Source organism: Ips typographus, linkage group LG12, assembly GCF_016097725.1.
Source record: "Ips typographus isolate SLU linkage group LG12, UJ_Ityp_2.0, whole genome shotgun sequence".
Lineage (NCBI taxonomy): Eukaryota > Metazoa > Arthropoda > Insecta > Coleoptera > Curculionidae > Ips > Ips typographus.
The window spans coordinates 6,369,943-6,392,147 of NC_138433.1; the positions used below are offsets into that span (position 1 = coordinate 6,369,943).

At 36.5% G+C, this 22,205-nt stretch overlaps 4 protein-coding genes and 1 pseudogene across 4 annotated transcripts in view; all 5 read left to right on the plus strand.

The window, feature by feature from the left end:
• The window catches only part of LOC145736688 (uncharacterized), a 41,372-nt gene extending 27,068 nt beyond the window's left edge, over positions 1 to 14,304 (plus strand). Inside the window, exons 9-14 of the mRNA XM_081991109.1 lie at positions 10,640 to 11,568; positions 11,635 to 12,621; positions 12,688 to 12,694; positions 12,746 to 13,674; positions 13,741 to 13,747; positions 13,799 to 14,304. Coding sequence (XP_081847235.1) covers positions 10,640 to 11,568; positions 11,635 to 12,621; positions 12,688 to 12,694; positions 12,746 to 13,674; positions 13,741 to 13,747; positions 13,799 to 14,304 — 3,365 coding nt within the window. The remainder of the gene's footprint in view (positions 1 to 10,639; positions 11,569 to 11,634; positions 12,622 to 12,687; positions 12,695 to 12,745; positions 13,675 to 13,740; positions 13,748 to 13,798) is intronic.
• LOC145736689 (segmentation protein cap'n'collar-like) lies at positions 2,124 to 8,951 on the plus strand. Its single transcript, XM_081991110.1, has 2 exons — positions 2,124 to 3,357; positions 7,588 to 8,951. Exons 1-2 carry the CDS (start codon positions 3,243 to 3,245, stop codon positions 8,949 to 8,951), a joined length of 1,479 nt encoding a protein of 492 aa, XP_081847236.1. The 5' UTR covers positions 2,124 to 3,242.
• Positions 8,707 to 10,609, plus strand: LOC145736690 (segmentation protein cap'n'collar pseudogene; annotated as a pseudogene).
• LOC145736691 (segmentation protein cap'n'collar-like) lies at positions 12,743 to 14,304 on the plus strand. Its single transcript, XM_081991111.1, has 3 exons — positions 12,743 to 13,674; positions 13,741 to 13,747; positions 13,799 to 14,304. The coding sequence occupies exons 1-3, from the start codon at positions 12,748 to 12,750 to the stop codon at positions 14,302 to 14,304; spliced, it is 1,440 nt and encodes a 479-aa protein (XP_081847237.1). The 5' UTR covers positions 12,743 to 12,747.
• A 266-nt stretch (positions 14,305 to 14,570) lies between these two features.
• Positions 14,571 to 22,068, plus strand: LOC145736498 (uncharacterized). The gene is made up of 2 exons (XM_081990944.1): positions 14,571 to 20,878; positions 21,683 to 22,068. The coding sequence occupies exon 1, from the start codon at positions 19,398 to 19,400 to the stop codon at positions 20,094 to 20,096; it is 699 nt and encodes a 232-aa protein (XP_081847070.1). The 5' UTR covers positions 14,571 to 19,397; the 3' UTR covers positions 20,097 to 20,878; positions 21,683 to 22,068.
• The last annotated feature ends 137 nt before the right edge of the window (positions 22,069 to 22,205 follow it).

Sequence of the window (22,205 nt, forward strand, 5' to 3'; positions counted from 1 at the left end):
AACGGTGCCTCTACGCTTAATCGTTCTGCCGCTAGAGGTCGCCAAAGTTTATTTTAAATTTTCGCAGATTTTCCTAATTTTCTCGGAAACTGTTCAACTTACCATTCTGGAATTTTTAACACGCATGGCCCGTACTGATGCGAATGTTTTACCTTCTATACCTTTTTTTGACCAGACTTACTGTTTTGCATTTAAAAAATAAAAACCAATTTTTTTTAAATTTTCATAGGGGGTAGCATACCAATTTTTTCGATAAAAATTTCAAAATCTGAAATTTTACTTTAACCCGTTTAATCCATTACAGGCAACACTTGAAACAGAACGTAAGGTGTGAAACGTTGATATTACCTTTTAGAAGGGTTATACCCCCGAAAAAGTGTCTAAAAAGTGACATTTTCAACTATTTTTTGAAAATTGTGACAGTTACACTAAATTTGACACCGGAAATGGGTTTAGAATGCCAAAATTACTTATGTTAGAATATTTGGTTTTGTCATAATCTAAAATGACGGGGTCATACATGATAGCATATCGAAAGGCTTGAAAACCGTACTTTCGACCAATTTTTTGTGCACCGCTCCGTTCAATCGCGAATAACTCGCTTATTACAAACTTTTGCTACACATCCATTATACAACTATTTGTAGCTAATCAATTAGGCTATCTATTGGCTTTCGAACAGTGCCTCTACGCTTAACCGTTCTGCCGCTAGAGGTCGCCAAAGTTTATTTTAAATTTTCGCAGATTTTCCTAATTTTCTCGGAAACTGTTCAACTTACCATTCTGAAATTTTTAACACGCATGGCCCGTACTGATGCGAATGTTTTACCTTCTATACCTTTTTTTGACCAGACTTACTGTTTTGCAGTTAAAAAATAAAAACCAAATTTTTTTAACTTTTCATAGGGGGTAGCATACCAATTTTTTCGATAAAAATTTCAAAATCTTAAATTTTACTTTAACCCATCTAATCCATTTCAGGCAACACTTGAAACAGAACGTAAGGTGTGAAACGTTGATATTACCTTTTAGAAGGGTTTTACGCCCGAAAAACTGTCTAAAAAGTGACATTTTCAACTATTTTTGGAAATTGTGACAGTTACACTAAATTTGACACCGGAAATGGTTTTAGAATGCCATAATTACTTAGGTTAGAATTTTTTGTTTCTTTTGAAATTTTAATTAATATTTTTTACCATTTTCATGAGGTCTATCATATCAACTTTTTCCCCATAAAATTTTCAAGTTTTTGAATGTTACATTAATCCGTATAATGTTATGTATTATGTATGTCTAATGTAAGCAACACGGAAAACATCACGTAGGCTTTTAAACGTTGTTATTACCGTTTAAGAGGGTTTTATTACTTTACCGCATTCTTGCACGTATAATGTAAGCAACACGGAAAACATCCCGTAGGCTTTTAAACGTTTTTATTACCGTTTAAGTGGGTTTTATTACTTTACCGCATTCTTGCACGTATCGCGACAGGCGCGTCCGGTCAACGCCCATGATCCATCCGCATGCGTGCGCGATACTGATACCTGATTGGTCGTTTGTTGTGGCGCACTACCTGACGCGTTGCCTTCTGTCCGACGCGTTCGTTCTGTTTCGTTTCGTGTCTTGTACGTACCGGTCGACGTGTTACGCGCTCAAAATTATTTTTACGCGTTGCCTTCTGTCCGACGCGTTCGTTTTGTTTCGTTTCGTGTCTTGTACGTGCCGGTCTACGTGTTACGCGCTCAAAAGTATTTTTCGTTATCGTCTCTGTGTGTGCTTCGTAATTTTGTGTTTTTGTGCAGTGTAGTGATTTTGATAAGGCCTTTTTAGTGATTGTGTGTGTCAACGTTCCAGGGATTTACTTTTGGTAAGTGATTGTTGTTGTTGTTGTATTATCTTTAGTTTTCTTTTTCCGTTTTGATATTCACCTCTGTATTCATAACTCTTTAAATCGGCCACGTGGCTTTTTAACGTCATTTGCATGAGAAAAAGTAAAATAAAGTCGTTCTATTTCAGCTTTTATTGGAGAAGCGCAATTGTTTACACATTATTATCAGCTATCGCTTCCAAATTTTTCAACATTTTTAAATTAATTTATTAAATGAATAATATTCCAAATTCGATTTACTCCTAATACTCTATTAAATTCCAATAAGTTCTAACTTTAAACGATGCCAGCTAGCGATCCGCCGACGTTCCTCCGATGACTCGGCGGGCAGCTTCCGGGAAACCAAAGCTTTTGGGTTCCGGGGGAAGTATGGTTGCAAAGCTGAAACTTAAAGGAATTGACGGAAGGGCACCACCAGGAGTGGAGCCTGCGGCTTAATTTGACTCAACACGGGAAACCTCACCAGGCCCGGACACCGGAAGGATTGACAGATTGAGAGCTCTTTCTTGATTCGGTGGGTGGTGGTGCATGGCCGTTCTTAGTTGGTGGAGCGATTTGTCTACATCACTAAAATCAGAATAAAACGTACTATTTTTTGGGCTAAAAATCCAAACGAAACGTCGTGTGGCAAATTTGAATCATTGGGAAAAAGTGGCAATAAAAAAATGCTTCTAGTTTTGGGATATTTCTTCAAATAAGGTTAGAAATAAATAAAAACAAAAAATATAAATTTTCAGTTTTTTTTCGGATATCTTCGAAAGTACTAGGATAATCGAAATTTTTAAAACTGCATTTGGTTTAATTTTGGCTTTAAATTGCGCAACTTTGCCCCAATTTAAACTTTCTCGTAATCCCAATGGTGAGGGTCGAATTTGAATTACCCTGTATATATTTCAGTAAAATTATTAAAGTCAAACAAATTTGTCACAAAGGCAGACAGCATATTATTGTAATTTCCATTTTATCGGATATGTTAAGGAAGTCAAAACTCTGCACTAGTTAAATTCCAATTAACCTTTACTTCTGATTTGTTACGTGTACAAATAACTGGATCACAAAATCGCAAATAAAAAAAAATAACAAAATAAAGTATAATTGAGAAACTGATAGATAAGGATTAATATACAAAAGTGCTTGTTTTAATTAATTCCATTATTTTACTCAAACCCCTAGACCCTCTTGTGAAGATGATGAAATATATAGCTTTCTTCGTGATTATTCACGCTGAACTCTATCAAACAAATATGTAGAAGTATTTTTGTGAAATGGACCTTTTTGCCGTAATCAAAAACACCTGAATTATATCTTTTACAATTTGTCTTTCACTTACCAATTATGTAAATAAGTTATTTTAATGTGGTTTAAGAATAACTCAGGATCGGAATTTGCTAACAACCAGACTGATGGTTTCTTATCTAATTTGCTTAATGACGAAGATTTGCAGCTGATGGACATGGCCATGAATGAAGGTAAGTCTAGCTATTTTTTCCAAATACTTAAAATAGTAGGTACATATATATTTTTTTAAATGTACTTATAAGTTTTATAACAAAGACAAACTGAGAGACGAGAAAGTGTGAAACACAATGACGTGAAGTTTAACTGTCACAACTGGAAACCAAAATTTGATCTGTCAAATGTCAAAACTGTTGTTTAGCGAGTCACAACACTTGCCATCTACGATACGTCTTTAGTTGAGATTATCGTCTATTCCTTTCGAACAGTATCAGTGAAAAGGGCTTGAAAAGTACAAATAAACCCCGATAATATGGTAAACGGTTTTTTATTTTTAGTCTAGCTTTTTTCAATTTTAATTAGTGCTTCAATTGTATTATATCTTTGAGTTAGTTAACTTCTCAGAACCGCGTTACTTAAGTTTTTTAAACCAGAGAATACAGATATGACCCTGAATTTCTGGCACATAATATCGCTCGCTTGCCAAATATTCGGCAATTTGAAAAAATTTTATAAAAAAGTTTGGTCACTTTTATCCCTAGTTTAATCGGCCTTAACTGGAATTGATCGTAGGACGATGTATCCTGTAAAAACTCGAAATTAGGTCACTATTTAACGTATGTTTTGTCAGCAGAGCCTAAATAATAGTCTTGAAATAGCCAAGTCATTGTTGAATGTAGATAAAAATAAAACGGCCGAGTCTATTTTGGTTTGATCCAGTCAAACAATTTAGTGCATTGTGTTCGTTTTTCTAACAGGTGGTGTCTATATGCGAAAATTTTGAATCGTCCTTAAATCATATTCGCCGTTTGCTCAATTGATTAGTATTTGTCTGCAAATATAATAGCAGTTAATAATTAGGGTGGACACAGCTTCCTGTGCATATAGTTAATGAAAACCTCGTCGCTAGCTGGTTATCTGCGTTGCTGGCATTGGGAAAAATGAGGGATACTAAAAAAGTGTCTGGCAATTTAAAAAAAATGTGTTACGTGAGCAGTGCTGGTGCTGGTTCCTGTTACTCTATGTTTAGTCTATTCGGTTGTAGATATGTTTTACCCATATGTTTTACTACTGTAAGTACGCCATAGTTTTATTCTGAAAACGACGACTTGTTCCCATATAATTTGGTATAATTCTGTTTATCTACAGCAATAAAACAGTTAACATCACTTAGAGTAACCGAGTTGTTACAATGTAACGAATCAATTCTCGAAAATTGATAACAGAGAGTATCAAGAAATAAGGACAACGGGTCAGATACGTTTTGATCAAAACGCAAAATATTCTGTGGCACTGATGTATCCCATTATAAGTTCTAGGAATGCAATGAGAATATTCAGTGTAGTAATATAAACTGCAGTTTATATCTGCTTAAAAAAGTTTTATAAATTTGTAGAATTTACGTTACGCATTTCATATACAGGGTGGACCATAAGTAATGGGACATAGAGCTACAGCATATTCCTGACATCAAAATAATACGATTTAGCTGAATTGTCCTATACCGAAAGTTAATATTAAGAAAGATACAGGGTGTGAAAGTTGAAATTTTATTTTAGCTTTTTTGTCATATCTTCACGGTCTTTTGATATAAATTATTGAAAGTTGGTATAAAGGGGTTTTGGCAGGCGTAAAATACGATGCTTTCATTTGTTTTGTAGTAGCTGATAGGGGGCGCTAGCGGTAACCATCTCCGTCCCTTCAAGAGGTTCAAACTTTTTTTTACAGAACTGAAACGGCCATATGACTTCAAAATATGATTCTAAGATGTTTTCTACGTAAAAAAGGTATACTTGTTGTAAGTCTTAAAAGTCGACCGTTTTCGAGTTATTTAATCTTTTATTATTGCATGCATTTACATGTACAGCAGATTTTAATTACTATTTTTTTTTAATTCTAAGTAGGATTTGATACAAAAACAAAAAGGGCGTTCATAACAACTAGTTTTATTTTAAAGTTTACAAACATTTTTTAAACGGTCAAATTTACATACAGAAACTGTTATGTGTGTAACTTAAGGGTATACAGCACATATCGTATTAACATACGACAATGCATGCAATAATAAAACATTAAATAACTCGAAAACAGTCAACTTTTAAGACTTACAACAAGTATACCTTTTTTACATAGAAAACATCTTAGAATCATGTTTTGAGAGCATATGGTCGTTTCAGTTGCGTAAAAAAAAGTTAGAGTCTCTTGAAGGAACGGATATGGTTGCAGCTAGCGCCCCCTATCAGCTACTACAAAACAAATGAAAGCATCGTATTTAACGCCTGCCAAAACCCCTTTATACCAACTTTCAGTAATTTATATCAAACGACCGTGAAGATATGATAAAAAAACAAAAATAAAATTTCAACTTTCACACCCTGTATCTTTCTTAATATTAATTTTCGGTATAGAACAATTTCGCTAAATCGTATTATTTTGATGTCAGGAATATGCTGTAGCTCTATGTCCCATTACTTATGGTCCACCCTGTATATAAGCAAGCTAAAGGCCCAAATGTTTTTTCTTTTTTATTCTATTTATACTCAAACTATTTAAAAATATTCTAACTAAATTTATTACTTCTTTTATTGCAAATTTGTTACCAATTTTTGTCATAAATCAATATGTAAAGTCAAAAACTGACAGTCATTTTTATCAATATTATTATTATAGTATCTCATACGATGAGTGTTATCAGTTATTAAGTCCAACGTTTTCTTAAGTACTTAAACATGGAAAATTTAGTCTGATTAGGTACCTATATTAAATGAAGCAATTGTAAGGTTTGGATCAATTGTAACTACTTATACAGACGGTTATTTTTTATTTCCGAAACGTCTTGTTTACTAAAACGCACGAAACTTATCTGAGCTACTGAAAATAGCTTAGTCATTGAAATTAAGAAAAATATCTATGTTCGTGTGAGATAAACCATTATCCAGTACTGGTGCCTATAAGTGTTAACATTCAAATTAGTTGTTAGTTCGTGTTGCTGACGATCAGTAACGAATTTTTTCTCAGTTATTGCGGTTTTCAGAAAGTCACCTCGGCAACGACGCTCGCTTGTGACACTTATCTTATTTTTGATAACAGATATTTTAATTTAACTTTATCATAGCACCGGTTTTTTATCTACGTAAATCTTCTTGGCAACTTTTGAAAATGAACGGAAATTCTACTTTGATAAGTTAAACGAGCATATAGTCGCGACCACTTCTCTGTTTCTACTACGTCAAGTTTTCTGTTAAATTTTTGGTACTGGTAGAAAATCGAACGTTGTATCGTCAATTTTAGAAAATAGTGTATTTGCTTATACTTCTTCGGTTTTCTGTGAAAGTTATGCATCCACAAGGGTATAGAAGCAACGAATTGGAATTGTTCTCCCTCTGTTCTTTGTTCCTTTACTTCTTAAAATTCATGTGTTATTGTCGTTGTTGTTGTTGTGGTATTTGTTGTTGTGGATGTAAAATTTGAACTACATAAAATGCCAATGAATCTTTGCGTACGTGACCTCCCAAACAACAAATTTTTCTATACCGAAATACCTTCTGTGGAAACGGATCCTTACGTAGGTTTGTAGTTTTTGTCCCAATATTAAAGACATACTTATATAATCTATTCAGTTTCCAGTATTGATGTATTCAGTTATGCGATAAGACTATAAAGAACCAAAATTACGTCGGCGAATTTGATACTCGTTTGTGTTACACTACTAGACCATTTTTCAGTAATTGACTAAAAAATGTTTAAATATAGTACGATTTTTAGGACAAATTTACAATTCTGGTCGATAGTTTTTTAAGGATTTTTTTACTAACCTATTTAGAATACAACGGTATTGTCTCTTATTTGACGAATGGTTTCATTCATAATATTGTCAGAGTATTAATAATCAATTATTCTAAAAGTAACGTAGTGAGTACAAGCAAGTACAGTTGGTTGGCTCCATGTCTATTCTTTTAATAATAGTAAAATGAAAATCAATTTGAATTTTTAGAAAAACCAGGGGCAGGCTGATTTTGCAGTGACATATAGCACATGGTATGGTACGGTACCTGTTTTAATTAAACTATAGGGTTTTACAAAACGAGGACTTAAATATAGAAAATTATGATATATTGTTGTGTATTCTACAACATAACTTATCCTACATTAAACAACTGATGTGTAATTGTGTCGTACGTCTTTATTGATCGTTTTCTTGAAATATTCAACGGAAATTTAATGTCTTGAATTATGTATTTCAGGGATGTACACAATGCGCATGTTGGAAAGCAACAACACTGTGAGCAACTTGAGTATGAACGCAACACCAGTAGGTACCACTACCAGCATTTCCCGCCATGACATGGAACGCTTGGATACATCTAGTGACAGCGCTGTAAGTTCCATGGGTTCTGAAAGAGTACCTTCGCTTTCTGATGGAGAATGGTGCGACGCCGGTTCAGATTCTGGTCACACCACTACTGGGGAGCACTACCCCCAAGATTATCAAAACAAATACAGCCCGTTTGATTATAGTTACTCAAACTTATCTGAAACATCCCGTATGCCTCCTGTTGCCCAGAAAAAACACTTGATGTATGGAAAAAGATTTCACGCTTCGGGTTTTACAGAGTACAGAGACCCCGTTAGCAATTTTCATCAGGAAAATACTACATCGAGAGCTAAAGTACCCGAGGTAAAATATTCCTGTTCTTCTGAGTTTGGACATGTTCCTATAGTGGACCATATTCAACACAATCACACGTACCATTTGCCCGCTGAAAATTCGGGTACCATGCAACGACCGGTGTCTAGAGATAAGGGAAAATTGCGAAAGTCCGAAGCAGAACATTTGACTAGAGATGAAAAGAGGGCCAGGGCCTTAAACATTCCCATTTCCGTAGACGACATTATTAATTTACCCATGGACGAGTTCAATGAACGTTTGTCTAAGTACGACCTTAGCGAGGCTCAGCTCAGTTTGATTAGAGACATTAGAAGAAGGGGCAAGAACAAGGTCGCGGCACAGAACTGCCGAAAGCGAAAACTTGATCAGATTTTGAGTTTGGCCGACGAAGTGAAAGAAATGAGGGACAGGAAAATGTCGGTCATAAACGAACACAAATACTCTATGGTAGAACTGAAACGCATGAAAGACAAGTACCAGCAGCTCTACAGACACGTTTTTCAGGTAAGCGCATTTGCTAATGTTTGTTTAGGCTTATTGGGTATTATTAATTACTATCATTATGTTAAGAATTGTTGTGCGTTTTACTTATCAGTAATTTATTTTTGTCTTGAATTATGTATTTCAGGGATGTACACAATGCACATGTTGGAAAGCAACAACACTGTTAGCAACTTGAGTATGAACGCAACACCAGTAGGTACCACTACTAGCATTTCCCGCCATGACATGGAACGCTTGGATACATCTAGTGACAGCGCTGTAAGTTCCATGGGTTCAGCGCTGTCACTAGATGTATCCAAGCGTTCCATGTCATGGCGGGAAATGCTGGTAGTGGTACCTACTGGTGTTGCGTTCATACTCAAGTTGCTCACAGTGTTGTTGCTTTCCAACATGCGCATTGTGTACATCCCTGAAATACATAATTCAAAACATTAAATTTCCGTTGAATATTTCAAGAAAACGATCAATAAAGACGTACGACACAATTACACATCAGTTGTTTAATGTAGAATAAGTTATGTTGTAGAATACACAACAATATATCATAATTTTCTATATTTCAGTCCTCGTTTTGTAAAACCCTATAGTTTAATTAAAACAGGTACCGTACCATACCATGTGCTATATGTCACTGCAAAATCAGCCTGCCCCTGGTTTTTCTAAAAATTCAAATTGATTTTCATTTTACTATTATTAAAAGAATAGACATGGAGCCAACCAACTGTACTTGCTTGTACTCACTACGTTACTATTAGAATAATTGATTATTAATACTCTGACAATATTATGAATGAAACCATTCGTCAAATAAGAGACAATACCGTTGTATTCTAAATAGGTTAGTAAAAAAATCCTTAAAAAACTATCGACCAGAATTGTAAATTTGTCCTAAAAATCGTACTATATTTAAACATTTTTTAGTCAATTACTGAAAAATGTTCTAATAGTGTAACACAAACGAGTATCAAATTCGCCGACGTAATTTTGGTTCCTTATAGTCTTATCGCATAACTGAATACGTCAATACTGGAAACTGAATAGATTATATAAGTATGTCTTTAATATTGGGACAAAAACTACAAACCTACGTAAGGATCCGTTTCCACAGAAGGTATTTCGGTATAGAAAAATTTGTTGTTTGGGAGGTCACGTACGCAAAGATTCATTGGCATTTTATGTAGTTCAAATTTTACATCCACAACAACAACAACGACAATAACACATGATTTTTAAGAAGTAGAGGAACAAAGAACAGAGTTTCTGAAAGAGTACCTTCGCTTTCTGATGGAGAATGGTGCGACGCCGGTTCAGATTCTGGTCACACCACTACTGGGGAGCACTACCCCCAAGATTATCAAAACAAATACCGCCCGTTTGATTATAGTTACTCAAACTTATCTGAATGTATGGAAAAAGATTTCACGCTTCGGGTTTTACAGAGTACAGAGACCCCGTTAGCAAGTTTCATCAGGAAAATATTACATCGAGAGCTAAAGTACCCGAGGTAAAATATTCCTGTTCTTCTGATTTTGGACATGTTCCTAGAGTGGACCATATTCAACACAATCACACGTACCATTTGCCCGCTGAAAATTCGGGTGCCATGCAACGACCGGTGTCTAGAGATAAGGGAAAATCGCGAAAGTCCGAAGAAGAACATTTGACTAGAGATGAAAAGAGGGCCAGGGCCTTAAACATTCCCATTTCCGTAGACGACATTATTAATTTACCCATGGACGAGTTCAATGAACGTTTGTCTAAGTACGACCTTAGCGAGGCTCAGCTCAGTTTGATTAGAGACATTAGAAGAAGGGGCAAGAACAAGGTCGCGGCACAGAACTGCCGAAAGCGAAAACTTGATCAGATTTTGAGTTTGGCCGACGAAGAGAAAGAAATGAGGGACAGGAAAATGTCGGTCATGAACGAACACAAATACTCTATGGTAGAACTGAAACGCATGAAAGACAAGTACCAGCAGCTCTACAGACACGTTTTTCAGGTAAGCGCATTTGCTAATGTTTGTTTAGGCTTAGTGGGTATTATTAATTACTATCATTATGTTAAGAATTGTTGTGCGTTTTACTTATCAGTAATTTATTTTTGTCTTGAATTATGTATTTCAGGGATGTACACAATGCGCATGTTGGAAAGCAACAACACTGTGAGCAACTTGAGTATGAACGCAACACCAGTAGGTACCACTACCAGCATTTCCCGCCATGACATGGAACGCTTGGATACATCTAGTGACAGCGCTGTAAGTTCCATGGGTTCTGAAAGAGTACCTTCGCTTTCTGATGGAGAATGGTGCGACGCCGGTTCAGATTCTGGTCACACCACTACTGGGGAGCACTACCCCCAAGATTATCAAAACAAATACCGCCCGTTTGATTATAGTTACTCAAACTTATCTGAAACATCCCGTATGCCTCCTGTTGCCCAGAAAAAACACTTGATGTATGGAAAAAGATTTCACGCTTCGGGTTTTACAGAGTACAGAGACCCCGTTAGCAATTTTCATCAGGAAAATATTACATCGAGAGCTAAAGTACCCGAGGTAAAATATTCCTGTTCTTCTGAGTTTGGACATGTTCCTAGAGTGGACCATATTCAACACAATCACACGTACCATTTGCCCGCTGAAAATTCGGGTGCCATGCAACGACCGGTGTCTAGAGATAAGGGAAAATTGCGAAAGTCCGAAGAAGAACATTTGACTAGAGATGAAAAGAGGGCCAGGGCCTTAAACATTCCCATTTCCGTAGACGACATTATTAATTTACCCATGGACGAGTTCAATGAACGTTTGTCTAAGTACGACCTTAGCGAGGCTCAGCTCAGTTTGATTAGAGACATTAGAAGAAGGGGCAAGAACAAGGTCGCGGCACAGAACTGCCGAAAGCGAAAACTTGATCAGATTTTGAGTTTGGCCGACGAAGTGAAAGAAATGAGGGACAGGAAAATGTCGGTCATGAACGAACACAAATACTCTATGGTAGAACTGAAACGCATGAAAGACAAGTACCAGCAGCTCTACAGACACGTTTTTCAGGTAAGCGCATTTGCTAATGTTTGTTTAGGCTTATTGGGTATTATTAATTACTATCATTATGTTAAGAATTGTTGTGCGTTTTACTTATTAGTAATTTATTTTTGTTTTGAATTATGTATTTCAGGGATGTACACAATGCGCATGTTGGAAAGCAACAACACTGTGAGCAACTTGAGTATGAACGCAACACCAGTAGGTACCACTACCAGCATTTCCCGCCATGACATGGAACGCTTGGATACATCTAGTGACAGCGCTGTAAGTTCCATGGGTTCTGAAAGAGTACCTTCGCTTTCTGATGGAGAATGGTGCGACGCCGGTTCAGATTCTGGTCACACCACTACTGGGGAGCACTACCCCCAAGATTATCAAAACAAATACCGCCCGTTTGATTATAGTTACTCAAACTTATCTGAAACATCCCGTATGCCTCCTGTTGCCCAGAAAAAACACTTGATGTATGGAAAAAGATTTCACGCTTCGGGTTTTACAGAGCACAGAGACCCCGTTAGCAATTTTCATCAGGAAAATATTACATCGAGAGCTAAAGTACCCGAGGTAAAATATTCCTGTTCTTCTGAGTTTGGACATGTTCCTAGAGTGGACCATATTCAACACAATCACACGTACCATTTGCCCGCTGAAAATTCGGGTGCCATGCAACGACCGGTGTCTAGAGATAAGGGAAAATTGCGAAAGTCCGAAGAAGAACATTTGACTAGAGATGAAAAGAGGGCCAGGGCCTTAAACATTCCCATTTCCGTAGACGACATTATTAATTTACCCATGGACGAGTTCAATGAACGTTTGTCTAAGTACGACCTTAGCGAGGCTCAGCTCAGTTTGATTAGAGACATTAGAAGAAGGGGCAAGAACAAGGTCGCGGCACAGAACTGCCGAAAGCGAAAACTTGATCAGATTTTGAGTTTGGCCGACGAAGTGAAAGAAATGAGGGACAGGAAAATGTCGGTCATGAACGAACACAAATACTCTATGGTAGAACTGAAACGCATGAAAGACAAGTACCAGCAGCTCTACAGACACGTTTTTCAGGTAAGCGCATTTGCTAATGTTTGTTTAGGCTTATTGGGTATTATTAATTACTATCATTATGTTAAGAATTGTTGTGCGTTTTACTTATTAGTAATTTATTTTTGTTTTGAATTATGTATTTCAGGGATGTACACAATGCGCATGTTGGAAAGCAACAACACTGTGAGCAACTTGAGTATGAACGCAACACCAGTAGGTACCACTACCAGCATTTCCCGCCATGACATGGAACGCTTGGATACATCTAGTGACAGCGCTGTAAGTTCCATGGGTTCTGAAAGAGTACCTTCGCTTTCTGATGGAGAATGGTGCGACGCCGGTTCAGATTCTGGTCACACCACTACTGGGGAGCACTACCCCCAAGATTATCAAAACAAATACCGCCCGTTTGATTATAGTTACTCAAACTTATCTGAAACATCCCGTATGCCTCCTGTTGCCCAGAAAAAACACTTGATGTATGGAAAAAGATTTCACGCTTCGGGTTTTACAGAGTACAGAGACCCCGTTAGCAATTTTCATCAGGAAAATATTACATCGAGAGCTAAAGTACCCGAGGTAAAATATTCCTGTTCTTCTGAGTTTGGACATGTTCCTAGAGTGGACCATATTCAACACAATCACACGTACCATTTGCCCGCTGAAAATTCGGGTGCCATGCAACGACCGGTGTCTAGAGATAAGGGAAAATTGCGAAAGTCCGAAGAAGAACATTTGACTAGAGATGAAAAGAGGGCCAGGGCCTTAAACATTCCCATTTCCGTAGACGACATTATTAATTTACCCATGGACGAGTTCAATGAACGTTTGTCTAAGTACGACCTTAGCGAGGCTCAGCTCAGTTTGATTAGAGACATTAGAAGAAGGGGCAAGAACAAGGTCGCGGCACAGAACTGCCGAAAGCGAAAACTTGATCAGATTTTGAGTTTGGCCGACGAAGTGAAAGAAATGAGGGACAGGAAAATGTCGGTCATGAACGAACACAAATACTCTATGGTAGAACTGAAACGCATGAAAGACAAGTACCAGCAGCTCTACAGACACGTTTTTCAGGTAAGCGCATTTGCTAATGTTTGTTTAGGCTTATTGGGTATTATTAATTACTATCATTATGTTAAGAATTGTTGTGCGTTTTACTTATCAGTAATTTATTTTTGTTTTGAATTATGTATTTCAGGGATGTACACAATGCGCATGTTGGAAAGCAACAACACTGTGAGCAACTTGAGTATGAACGCAACACCAGTAGGTACCACTACCAGCATTTCCCGCCATGACATGGAACGCTTGGATACATCTAGTGACAGCGCTCTAAGTTCCATGGGTTCTGAAAGAGTACCTTCGCTTTCTGATGGAGAATGGTGCGACAGTAGTACAGCAATGCCGGTTCTGCCTCATTTTGATGAAATGGTGAAGGCGCGAGGTTCTCGTAGCGTGGGGCCCGTAGCCCCGAGCCCCGAGCCCCGCCGTGGTGGTGACCACCGTGGCCCCGCCGTGTTGGTGACGTCACGTGGGGCCACCCCACATGTCACTTGTCACTTGTGGCGGGGCGGTTCATTTTTATGGGTGAAGGCGTTCGTAGCGTGGAGCCCCGCCGGGGGCCTCGAGCCCCGTGGGGCCCACCTGTCACTTGTCAAAACAGGCTCAAATGGTGAAGGTCATCGGACACCTACTGAAAAATGATCAAAAAGTGATTTTCCAATTTCATACATGGTCTGACCAGGGTCACTACGTAGTAATTTTTACGCTTATTTTTCATGTAATTAGGTATTTGGCTGCAAATATATTCAAAAACAACAAATTATGCTTTTTGTAAATGCCCTATCAGTCCATATTTGGCACTTTTCCCACTATCGACACATAATTGTTGTTGATGTACGCTTATTTTTCATGTATCTACCCACAAAATATATTTAAAAACAACAAATATGGGGTTTGTTAATGTCCTATCAGCCCTACTATCAATACACAATTGTTGTTTTTCGCTTATTTTTCATAAATCTGACCACAAAAATATATTCAAAAGTGACAAAAATATGTTTTTGGTAATGTCCTATCTCCCCTTCCTTTGGTCACAACTGCATATAAAAGCATAAGCGAACGCGGTAGTAAAAATAAACAGAGCTTTTCTTCCAAGTCAGTTTGCAGCAGCTAAGATACAACAAAGAACAATGTCTAAGTCACCTGCCATTAGTGATTGTGCTGAAACCCTCAACGAGTTGTGCAACATTGTTACACCACCAGAAATCCGGCCAGACGAAGTGATTGAAGAAGAAGAAGAAAACCAAAATAATGATGGCGAAGATGTCGTAAGTGAGACCTATAGCTGTTGCACGTATAATCCAAATATTGACGTGACATTAAGAATAAGGGAAGTGAATGATTTCTATGAAGCTCCAGTTGACAAGCGCATCCAAAACATTACTGGAGATGTTAATCAACGCGATAAGGATTGGTGGTAATGGAATCGTGCTGTACAACACCATGAATCAATAGTTTTTTGTAATTTCCATTATGTTCTCGAGATAAGATCTATAAATTTAATTATGAATATTTGCCTCGAATGTCATGAAGATTTTGGCGATGAGTTTTACAAAAAAGTGGCTTATCACTACAAGGGTGTGTCTTTTTTGCTAGTGCATGAGCATAACTATTTTCATATGAATTGCGATGTGTGTTGTAAAGCTACAAACGCCTATAATTTAAATTTTTCATGTGTTTGGGGCAACAATATACATACACGTTTAGAAATGATAAAATTATGGGGAGCACGAGAAGAAGAAGAATAAATGTGTTTTTTTATACTTTTTGGTTCTTTATTTTTCCACACAAAAACTCTCTTACAGCAGCAGCAGCAACATTGTTTTTTATTAGTACCCCCACTTGAAAAAACAAAAAAAAACTTGTTTATTTAATTTACTTTGCTAACAATTTCACTAAGTGGTAATTGCTCCATAATACAATCCTGAATTATTACACAATAAGCTTTAGTAGCTGCGGGTATACCCACTCTTGTTTCAATTTCTATTTTAACATCAATAGCAGATGATTTTAGGCTATCATCACGCCGAGAACAGTCAATAACAAAAATACTGTGGGTTTTAAAAGCATCATAATCCAAAAGTGTTTCCCTCCTTTCCGCTGAATTAAAGAAACTCGATGCAAATTGTACATAGTTGTAGTGGGCGTCAGCATAATCATTATTGGTAAAATTTAAATTCAATCGCTCATAAGGATAATATTCACCGTTGAGAAATAGTCTGATATCAGATATATTCAAATTATCAAACTGAGTTATGTCCTTCATAGCTTGATTAATTCTGTTTGTTTGAAATCCAACGATGATGTAAAGAGGGCATTCTACATCTGTAGTTGGTTTCACACTCCAAATCTCTTTTGTAGAACCTCCATTAAGGCTAGGTAATTCATGTAGTTCCCATTTTCGGAATGGAATTAGAATGGGTTTATCGTTACGTAATGATTTTAGCAGCTCAAGTTTAGTTTGATCATTGGGTGCCACATGTTTGACTTTTAATTCAATATTATCAATAGTTAAGGTGAATGTTGTATCATCCTTGGATACGAGAACACAATTAGTGTCAGTTCGTGAACGAACGAATCTAAAAGTGTGTCTTCCACTCATAATTACTTGATAATCTTGGAAAATGCCAAAAAAGTGTTTTAAGGGTATCCTCATGTAAAAAGTACCATCCGTATTTACTGACACATTCTCTGGGTAACTCCAGCTGGCTGTTTTTAAATGATTTTTATCACTTGTATTGTAACACAGATAGCCACGAATTAGGCTGACAATTCCGGGATTTTTAACATGTTCAACTTCAACACCGTTTAGTTCATAGGTCATGGAATCAAAGAAAAATCCTGCTGCATTATTCACTAATTTCACATCACCCGTTCCCGCTATTTTTGATAGTTTTCCTTTAATAGACAAAGCTGCATCGCATAATAGAACCCAGGCATCATTGCGGTTTACAGTTATCTCAATAATATCATTGTTTTGAAAGGATTTTATGTATGGTAAATACGTTCGAAATTCGATGTGATTAATGGAATTGTCGCTTGTAGGCAGTTGGTAGAGGTCTAAAATTTGGCTTGACAACATAGCCGATTGAAGATAAGAATAAACTGTTGACGGTAGATAACGTTCCGCTTAGGTTTTTACTCCTGCTGTGCCGCAAGGGAACTGCTGACGGTGTACCATGCACTTGATTTTTATAGGGTGTGATCACTAAGACCATTTTTTTAATTCCAATCGAATAATAATTTCTTCGCCACGAAAATTTACTAAATTAGAATTCTGATCAAGAACTTGTAGAGTAATGTTACTGATATCAGTACGATCGATCGGTAAATATATTAAATTTCGCGGCACTTCGTCAATTGGAAATCCGGGGTCGCTGTTTATCGGAAATTCGTAGATGGTGTGTGAAGGTCGATCGTTGTAGTAAGCTCCTTGTGTTATGTTACTATCAATATGAATGGTTCGTACTTTTACAATGTTTACAGGTAGATCGGATTTATGTACTTCACCAGCTTTTAACAGCCGATGTGAAAAACCCAAAAGTCCGGCTAATGAATTCTCAGGCCTAAAGTCTATGTCGAAAGTGGGGTGAAATATTTCACACTTTAAGGTATTATTATTTGGTCGCAAGAAAAACGTTGGCTCTCCTTCTTTAACTATATTGTTTGACCCTTGTTGAAAGAAGCTTTTTAAATAATTGTATATATCGGTTATTTCATAAGCTCCGGGAGGAATGTTGATAGATTTTGCGGATTCGGTGTTATCTATATAATGAAATATACTGTTGCTTGTTTCGATGTTGGGTATTGTATTATACGAATGAAATCCAATTAAAGCAAGACTATATTGGAAACTTGGGTTCAAATTGATGGGTATGGGGAGGTCTATAGATAAAGTTGATTGACGTCCTTTTAAAGTGAAGATTAAGGACATACTGACTGGCAGTAGTGGGGTTGTGGGGTATTTTATAGACAAATGTTACTAAAAAACATAAAATTTTATTCAATTACATTATTCAATTACATTATATAAAAATTCAATACAAAGATGGCCGCAATTATATGTGTTGAATTTCTGATAACGATCCTTATTGTATAATATTTTAACATTAGAACCAAAGTAACGAACTAGTTCTTGTGGTGGTTTTAATTGGCCGAAACTATCAAAATAATTTACAGTGTTGCCATGTTTTTTGTATGCCACCCAGTGAGTACCTTTATGACTGAAGAGTCCAAGTTGACTATACCACATTCCCTGTATTTAATAGTTTTGGGAAGCGTATCTCGCATAAAGACCCCTCTAAAATGAGGTATTTGCAATTGTTTTATATAATTTAAAATTTCATAATTGCTCAAGGCATGTTTGGGAAGGGCTATTGGAAGTTTTTTTTTAAATATAACCCAAATCCCCGTTGCGTTTTTTTCAGATAAAGTCCCGAGCCTTTCACTCCAATTTCCTCAGTTTTCTTTTTATCTCCTGTTAGTTTATTTTTTGCATTTGTAATATCTATGACATTCTTGGCGACAGTTGATGCACCCCCAGCCAGTGCTCCAAGCGCTCCTAACGCCGAGAGAATTGGTAAAAGTGGTAATATTCCCCCCAATTTTTTATCATCAAAAGGGATGCTTCGGGGAATTCGAATTTTTCTTTTACCTCTTTTACTTTACGCAGCACTTTTTTCACCAAAACTTGAATTTTTTGCCTTAACACGGTCCCAAGCTTGATTTTCTAATATTGCATCAGCTTTATGTCGGTCTTGTAACGATTTATTTTTGCTGTATGCAAGATCGTGCTCTTTGCAGGCACTATCTAAAGGATTAATTCCAGTGTCTCCTCTAGCTAACCGTTCTTTCACATGAGTTCCGGGTCCACACCACTAGATGTAGTTCAAAGGGTAATTTGTTAATTAGGGAGTTGACAATACCAGCACCTGTGTGCTCTTGGATTATTAACATACTACTGAAGTTACCATCTGTAAAACAGCTATATAAATAGGTTGTTCACCTAAAACAAGAACCATTTTTCTCTATGAAAATGGAGGTAGTGCTGCAAGACATAGATCTTCCAATAGAGAATTTAGACTTTAAAACAACTGAAGATGTAAAACATAGCAAATTATTGCCGAACTGTTTTCGCGCCATAATTTGTGGGCGAAGTGGTTGTGGAAAGACAAACCTGTTTTTATCGTTATTGTTTAATGTGAATGGATTACGATTTGAAAATGTGTATGTGTTTTCAAAATCTCTTTTTCAACCTAAATATGCGCTAAGTGTTAAAAAATGTTAAAGGTGTGGGGTATTTTCCCTTTACAGATAATGATGAGCTAATTGACTATCAAAATGCTAAAAAGAATTCCATATTTATATTTGATGATATTGCATGTGAAAAACAGGATAAAATACGTTCATATTTTTCAATGGGTCGACATAATGACATTGATGTTGTTTACATTTGTCAAACGTATTCGAAAATACCTAAACAATTAATCAGAGATAATTGCAATATAATAGTTTTGTTTAAACAAGATGATGTGAATTTGAGACATGCTTTTGATGAACACGTGTCACTAGACATGACTTATGATGTTTTTAAAAAATTGTGTTCTGAATGCTATAATGATAAGTTTGGAGTTTTAATTATTGCTAAAGATTTTGATTTAGATAGTGGGCGGTACCGTAAGGGTTTTGACAAGTATATAAAAGTGTTGTAACTGTTTGTATACTTTATTTCCGTTATGAAACTCCTTAGTAAAGCAGATGCAGAGCGTATAAGAAGAATTGCCGAATTGAGCCAAAATGTTCGAAAAAAATATCAATCTCTTAAGCTAGGCCGATCTGAAGAGGACAAAACGTTGAACGAATTGTTCAAACCAGTTACAAAACCACTTGCTTTAATTCTAACGCAACAACAACAACAACAACAACAACAACAACAACTAGTTCAACCTCATCAAGAACTAAAACCTAAGAAATTGTTTGAGGCGGAGGAGGAGGAGGAGGCTGAGGGGGACGATGAGGATATAAATAATGAAACCAAAATAGAGCAGAATAGTGATGACACAAGTGATGACTATTATGAATCTTCTGATTCTGACTACTCTAAGATTGCACAAACATACATCACAGAATACCTCAAGGCATCGCCAAAAATAGATATAACATTTGGACCTGCATTTAATAAAGCTGCCGATAAATGGACTTTAGGAAAGTCAGATCTCAGTTTTAAAGATAATGGTGATATAATAATAAACGGTACACGATTTAAAGGAACTAGGGGGCTTTACAATTTGTTGTTTTACAAAGATCCAAGTGATTTTGCAACCAGCGACCATGAGAATTATAAAAAAATTGTAAATCTGACTAATTTATACAGAACAGACTTTCTACCTGGTGGAAATACCAATATGCCAAAATATACAGGGTGTTTCATTTAAAAAACAAAAAATATGTTTGCCCCGCACTTACGCCATGCCCTGTATATTCGAAAATATTTTTATGATGTAGGCCAAATGATCCTGATTAACTTTAATATTAAGATTTTTTTAGAAAAACCTGAAATAACAACAATATGGGACTTTTGCGCCACCAAACTACTGCGCCACTCTGGATGTAAAATTTGTTCTGGTATAATTAATTGATGCCAATGTGAAAGGGTAGACAGAGGGTTTCAGGTTTTATCTCAGGAACGTTGTTAATATAAACAAATTTTTGTTCCAACAAATAGACCGTTCAGTTTGGGCCTGCTTATTTTCAAGGCTACTGACAATATGGCCAAAATGTTTAAAATGTAACCCCTCAAAATAAATTATTTAAAATAATAAAAATTAATATTGTCACGTTAAGGGGTAGCTCAGAAGAAGGAATCCACAGGTGTACAGGTAATCCACTTTTATTCAAGATAATAGTTACAATAGTCTTACCCCCAGATCGCCAAGATGGCGAGGATTATGATGTACGGTGTATCGGGAGTGGTTACTGAGGTTCGCGGAGGGCACACGCTTACCGGGGGTGAATAGAACCCTAGACTAGTGTCCCAGGGCATTCACCACGCCGATTAAGACGCTATAGTACTGCTAAAGGGAGGTAAGCCGGTACGGCAACTAATGCTGCTCGCTTGTGCTATTTTCTTTAACAGGTTGATTCTGCTTAGCTGCCTACATAGTCGAAATTTTGTTGTCACTTTTGTGTGTTTCTGTGTGCTGCTTTTTATCGATAGGTAAGTCTATTTATAAAAATGTTTTATTGTTTTTTTATTGAAATGTAGAACCTTCTATCAATTGTTCACCCGTAATCTTGTGTTGAAGAAGGATTTAAATAAAGTCTGAAACGTTCACATTAAAGAATTGGCCTGAAAAGTTGACCAAAAACCAAGAAATCATAATGTAGTATTACATAAAATTTGTCAAAGAAATTCAATGCTTAAAATTTTTTTTTTTGCTATTTTTAACTAAATAGCCTTTAGTTTACTACTTATAGTCTGTTCACGACCTTGGATCTACTCTATGCATGGAATTTTGCCCTCTGTATATTTTTTCCAATGATTTTTATTTAAGCTTATAGGAAAATATTTCTTTCAATTTCATTGCCGCGTTGCCAACTAATAATGAGATGTTCGATAATGCAAGTGTCTTCTTCTTAGAGTTAAACAAGATTCATAAATTAATATATATTAAATAACTTGTTTTATTTTGTTAAATTGGTTAGTTCGAGGAAAGTAAGCATTGGTGTTTTAATGATAGACATCTATTACTTATTAATTAATTAATCCGTACTACAATTGTTCTTAAAACTGTTAGTTTTGTACATCAGCCAAATAATGGTAATTGTTTACTTAAATGTGACAACGTTCAATGACCCTTTGAATAATAAACCAAAAAATGTCTTTCTCGGCGTTTAGAAATTGTTGTCGTTTCGTTATACAGGGAAAATTCCATGTATAGGATAGATATCCAGAAAGATTGTGAACAGTCTATATGCACTGTATTTCATTTTTTTAAGCTAACAATTTGCTTACGTTTAGAATCGCCTAGCTGAATTTTTATTAGTGGCAACAGCGCCGTGTTTTCTGACCACACGTTGGCAACTAGCAGCCAACGCCCGATGCGCCAGCGCCATCACCTGTTACGGCGGTCCGCCGCACCGCCGCAGTAGTTGTCTATTCAGCCCCAAGTCGTTGGTATCGTTTGCCACGGTTCATTGGTATTTTTTCGTAGACACCCCAGCCCCCCATCTTTATTAATACGTTTATTTCATTAATATACCGTTCAAGGTGGAGCTGGGCATTTTCATTTATCAGTAACAATCCGTTTTGATTAATACAGTCCACTCAATTAACATTAGGGCCAGTAAAGCCCGAACATATTTGGTCATTCGAGCCTGATTTAATCAAGTTTTAAATCAGCAGTCACCGGCAAGTTCGACGTATATATACACATCTAAAAGGAAATCTTTGGAACTGCACCATTAAGTTCTGGACGTCATTATTGCTTATAATTATAACAAAGTCTATAGCGAGACAAGGCTTTGAAACACTGAAGCAAAGG

What these genes read in the sequence shown, in the direction of transcription:
- LOC145736689 (XM_081991110.1), top strand. Translation starts at nt 3,243, where the DNA reads ATGTGGTTTAAGAATAACTCAGGATCGGAATTTGCTAACAACCAGACT. An exon ending in GGACATGGCCATGAATGAAG is followed by an intron (nt 3,358 to 7,587) that starts GTAAGTCTAGCT and finishes TATGTATTTCAG; the next exon opens with GGATGTACACAATGCGCATG.
- LOC145736691 (XM_081991111.1), top strand. Translation starts at nt 12,748, where the DNA reads ATGTACACAATGCGCATGTTGGAAAGCAACAACACTGTGAGCAACTTG.
- LOC145736498 (XM_081990944.1), top strand. Translation starts at nt 19,398, where the DNA reads ATGAAACTCCTTAGTAAAGCAGATGCAGAGCGTATAAGAAGAATTGCC.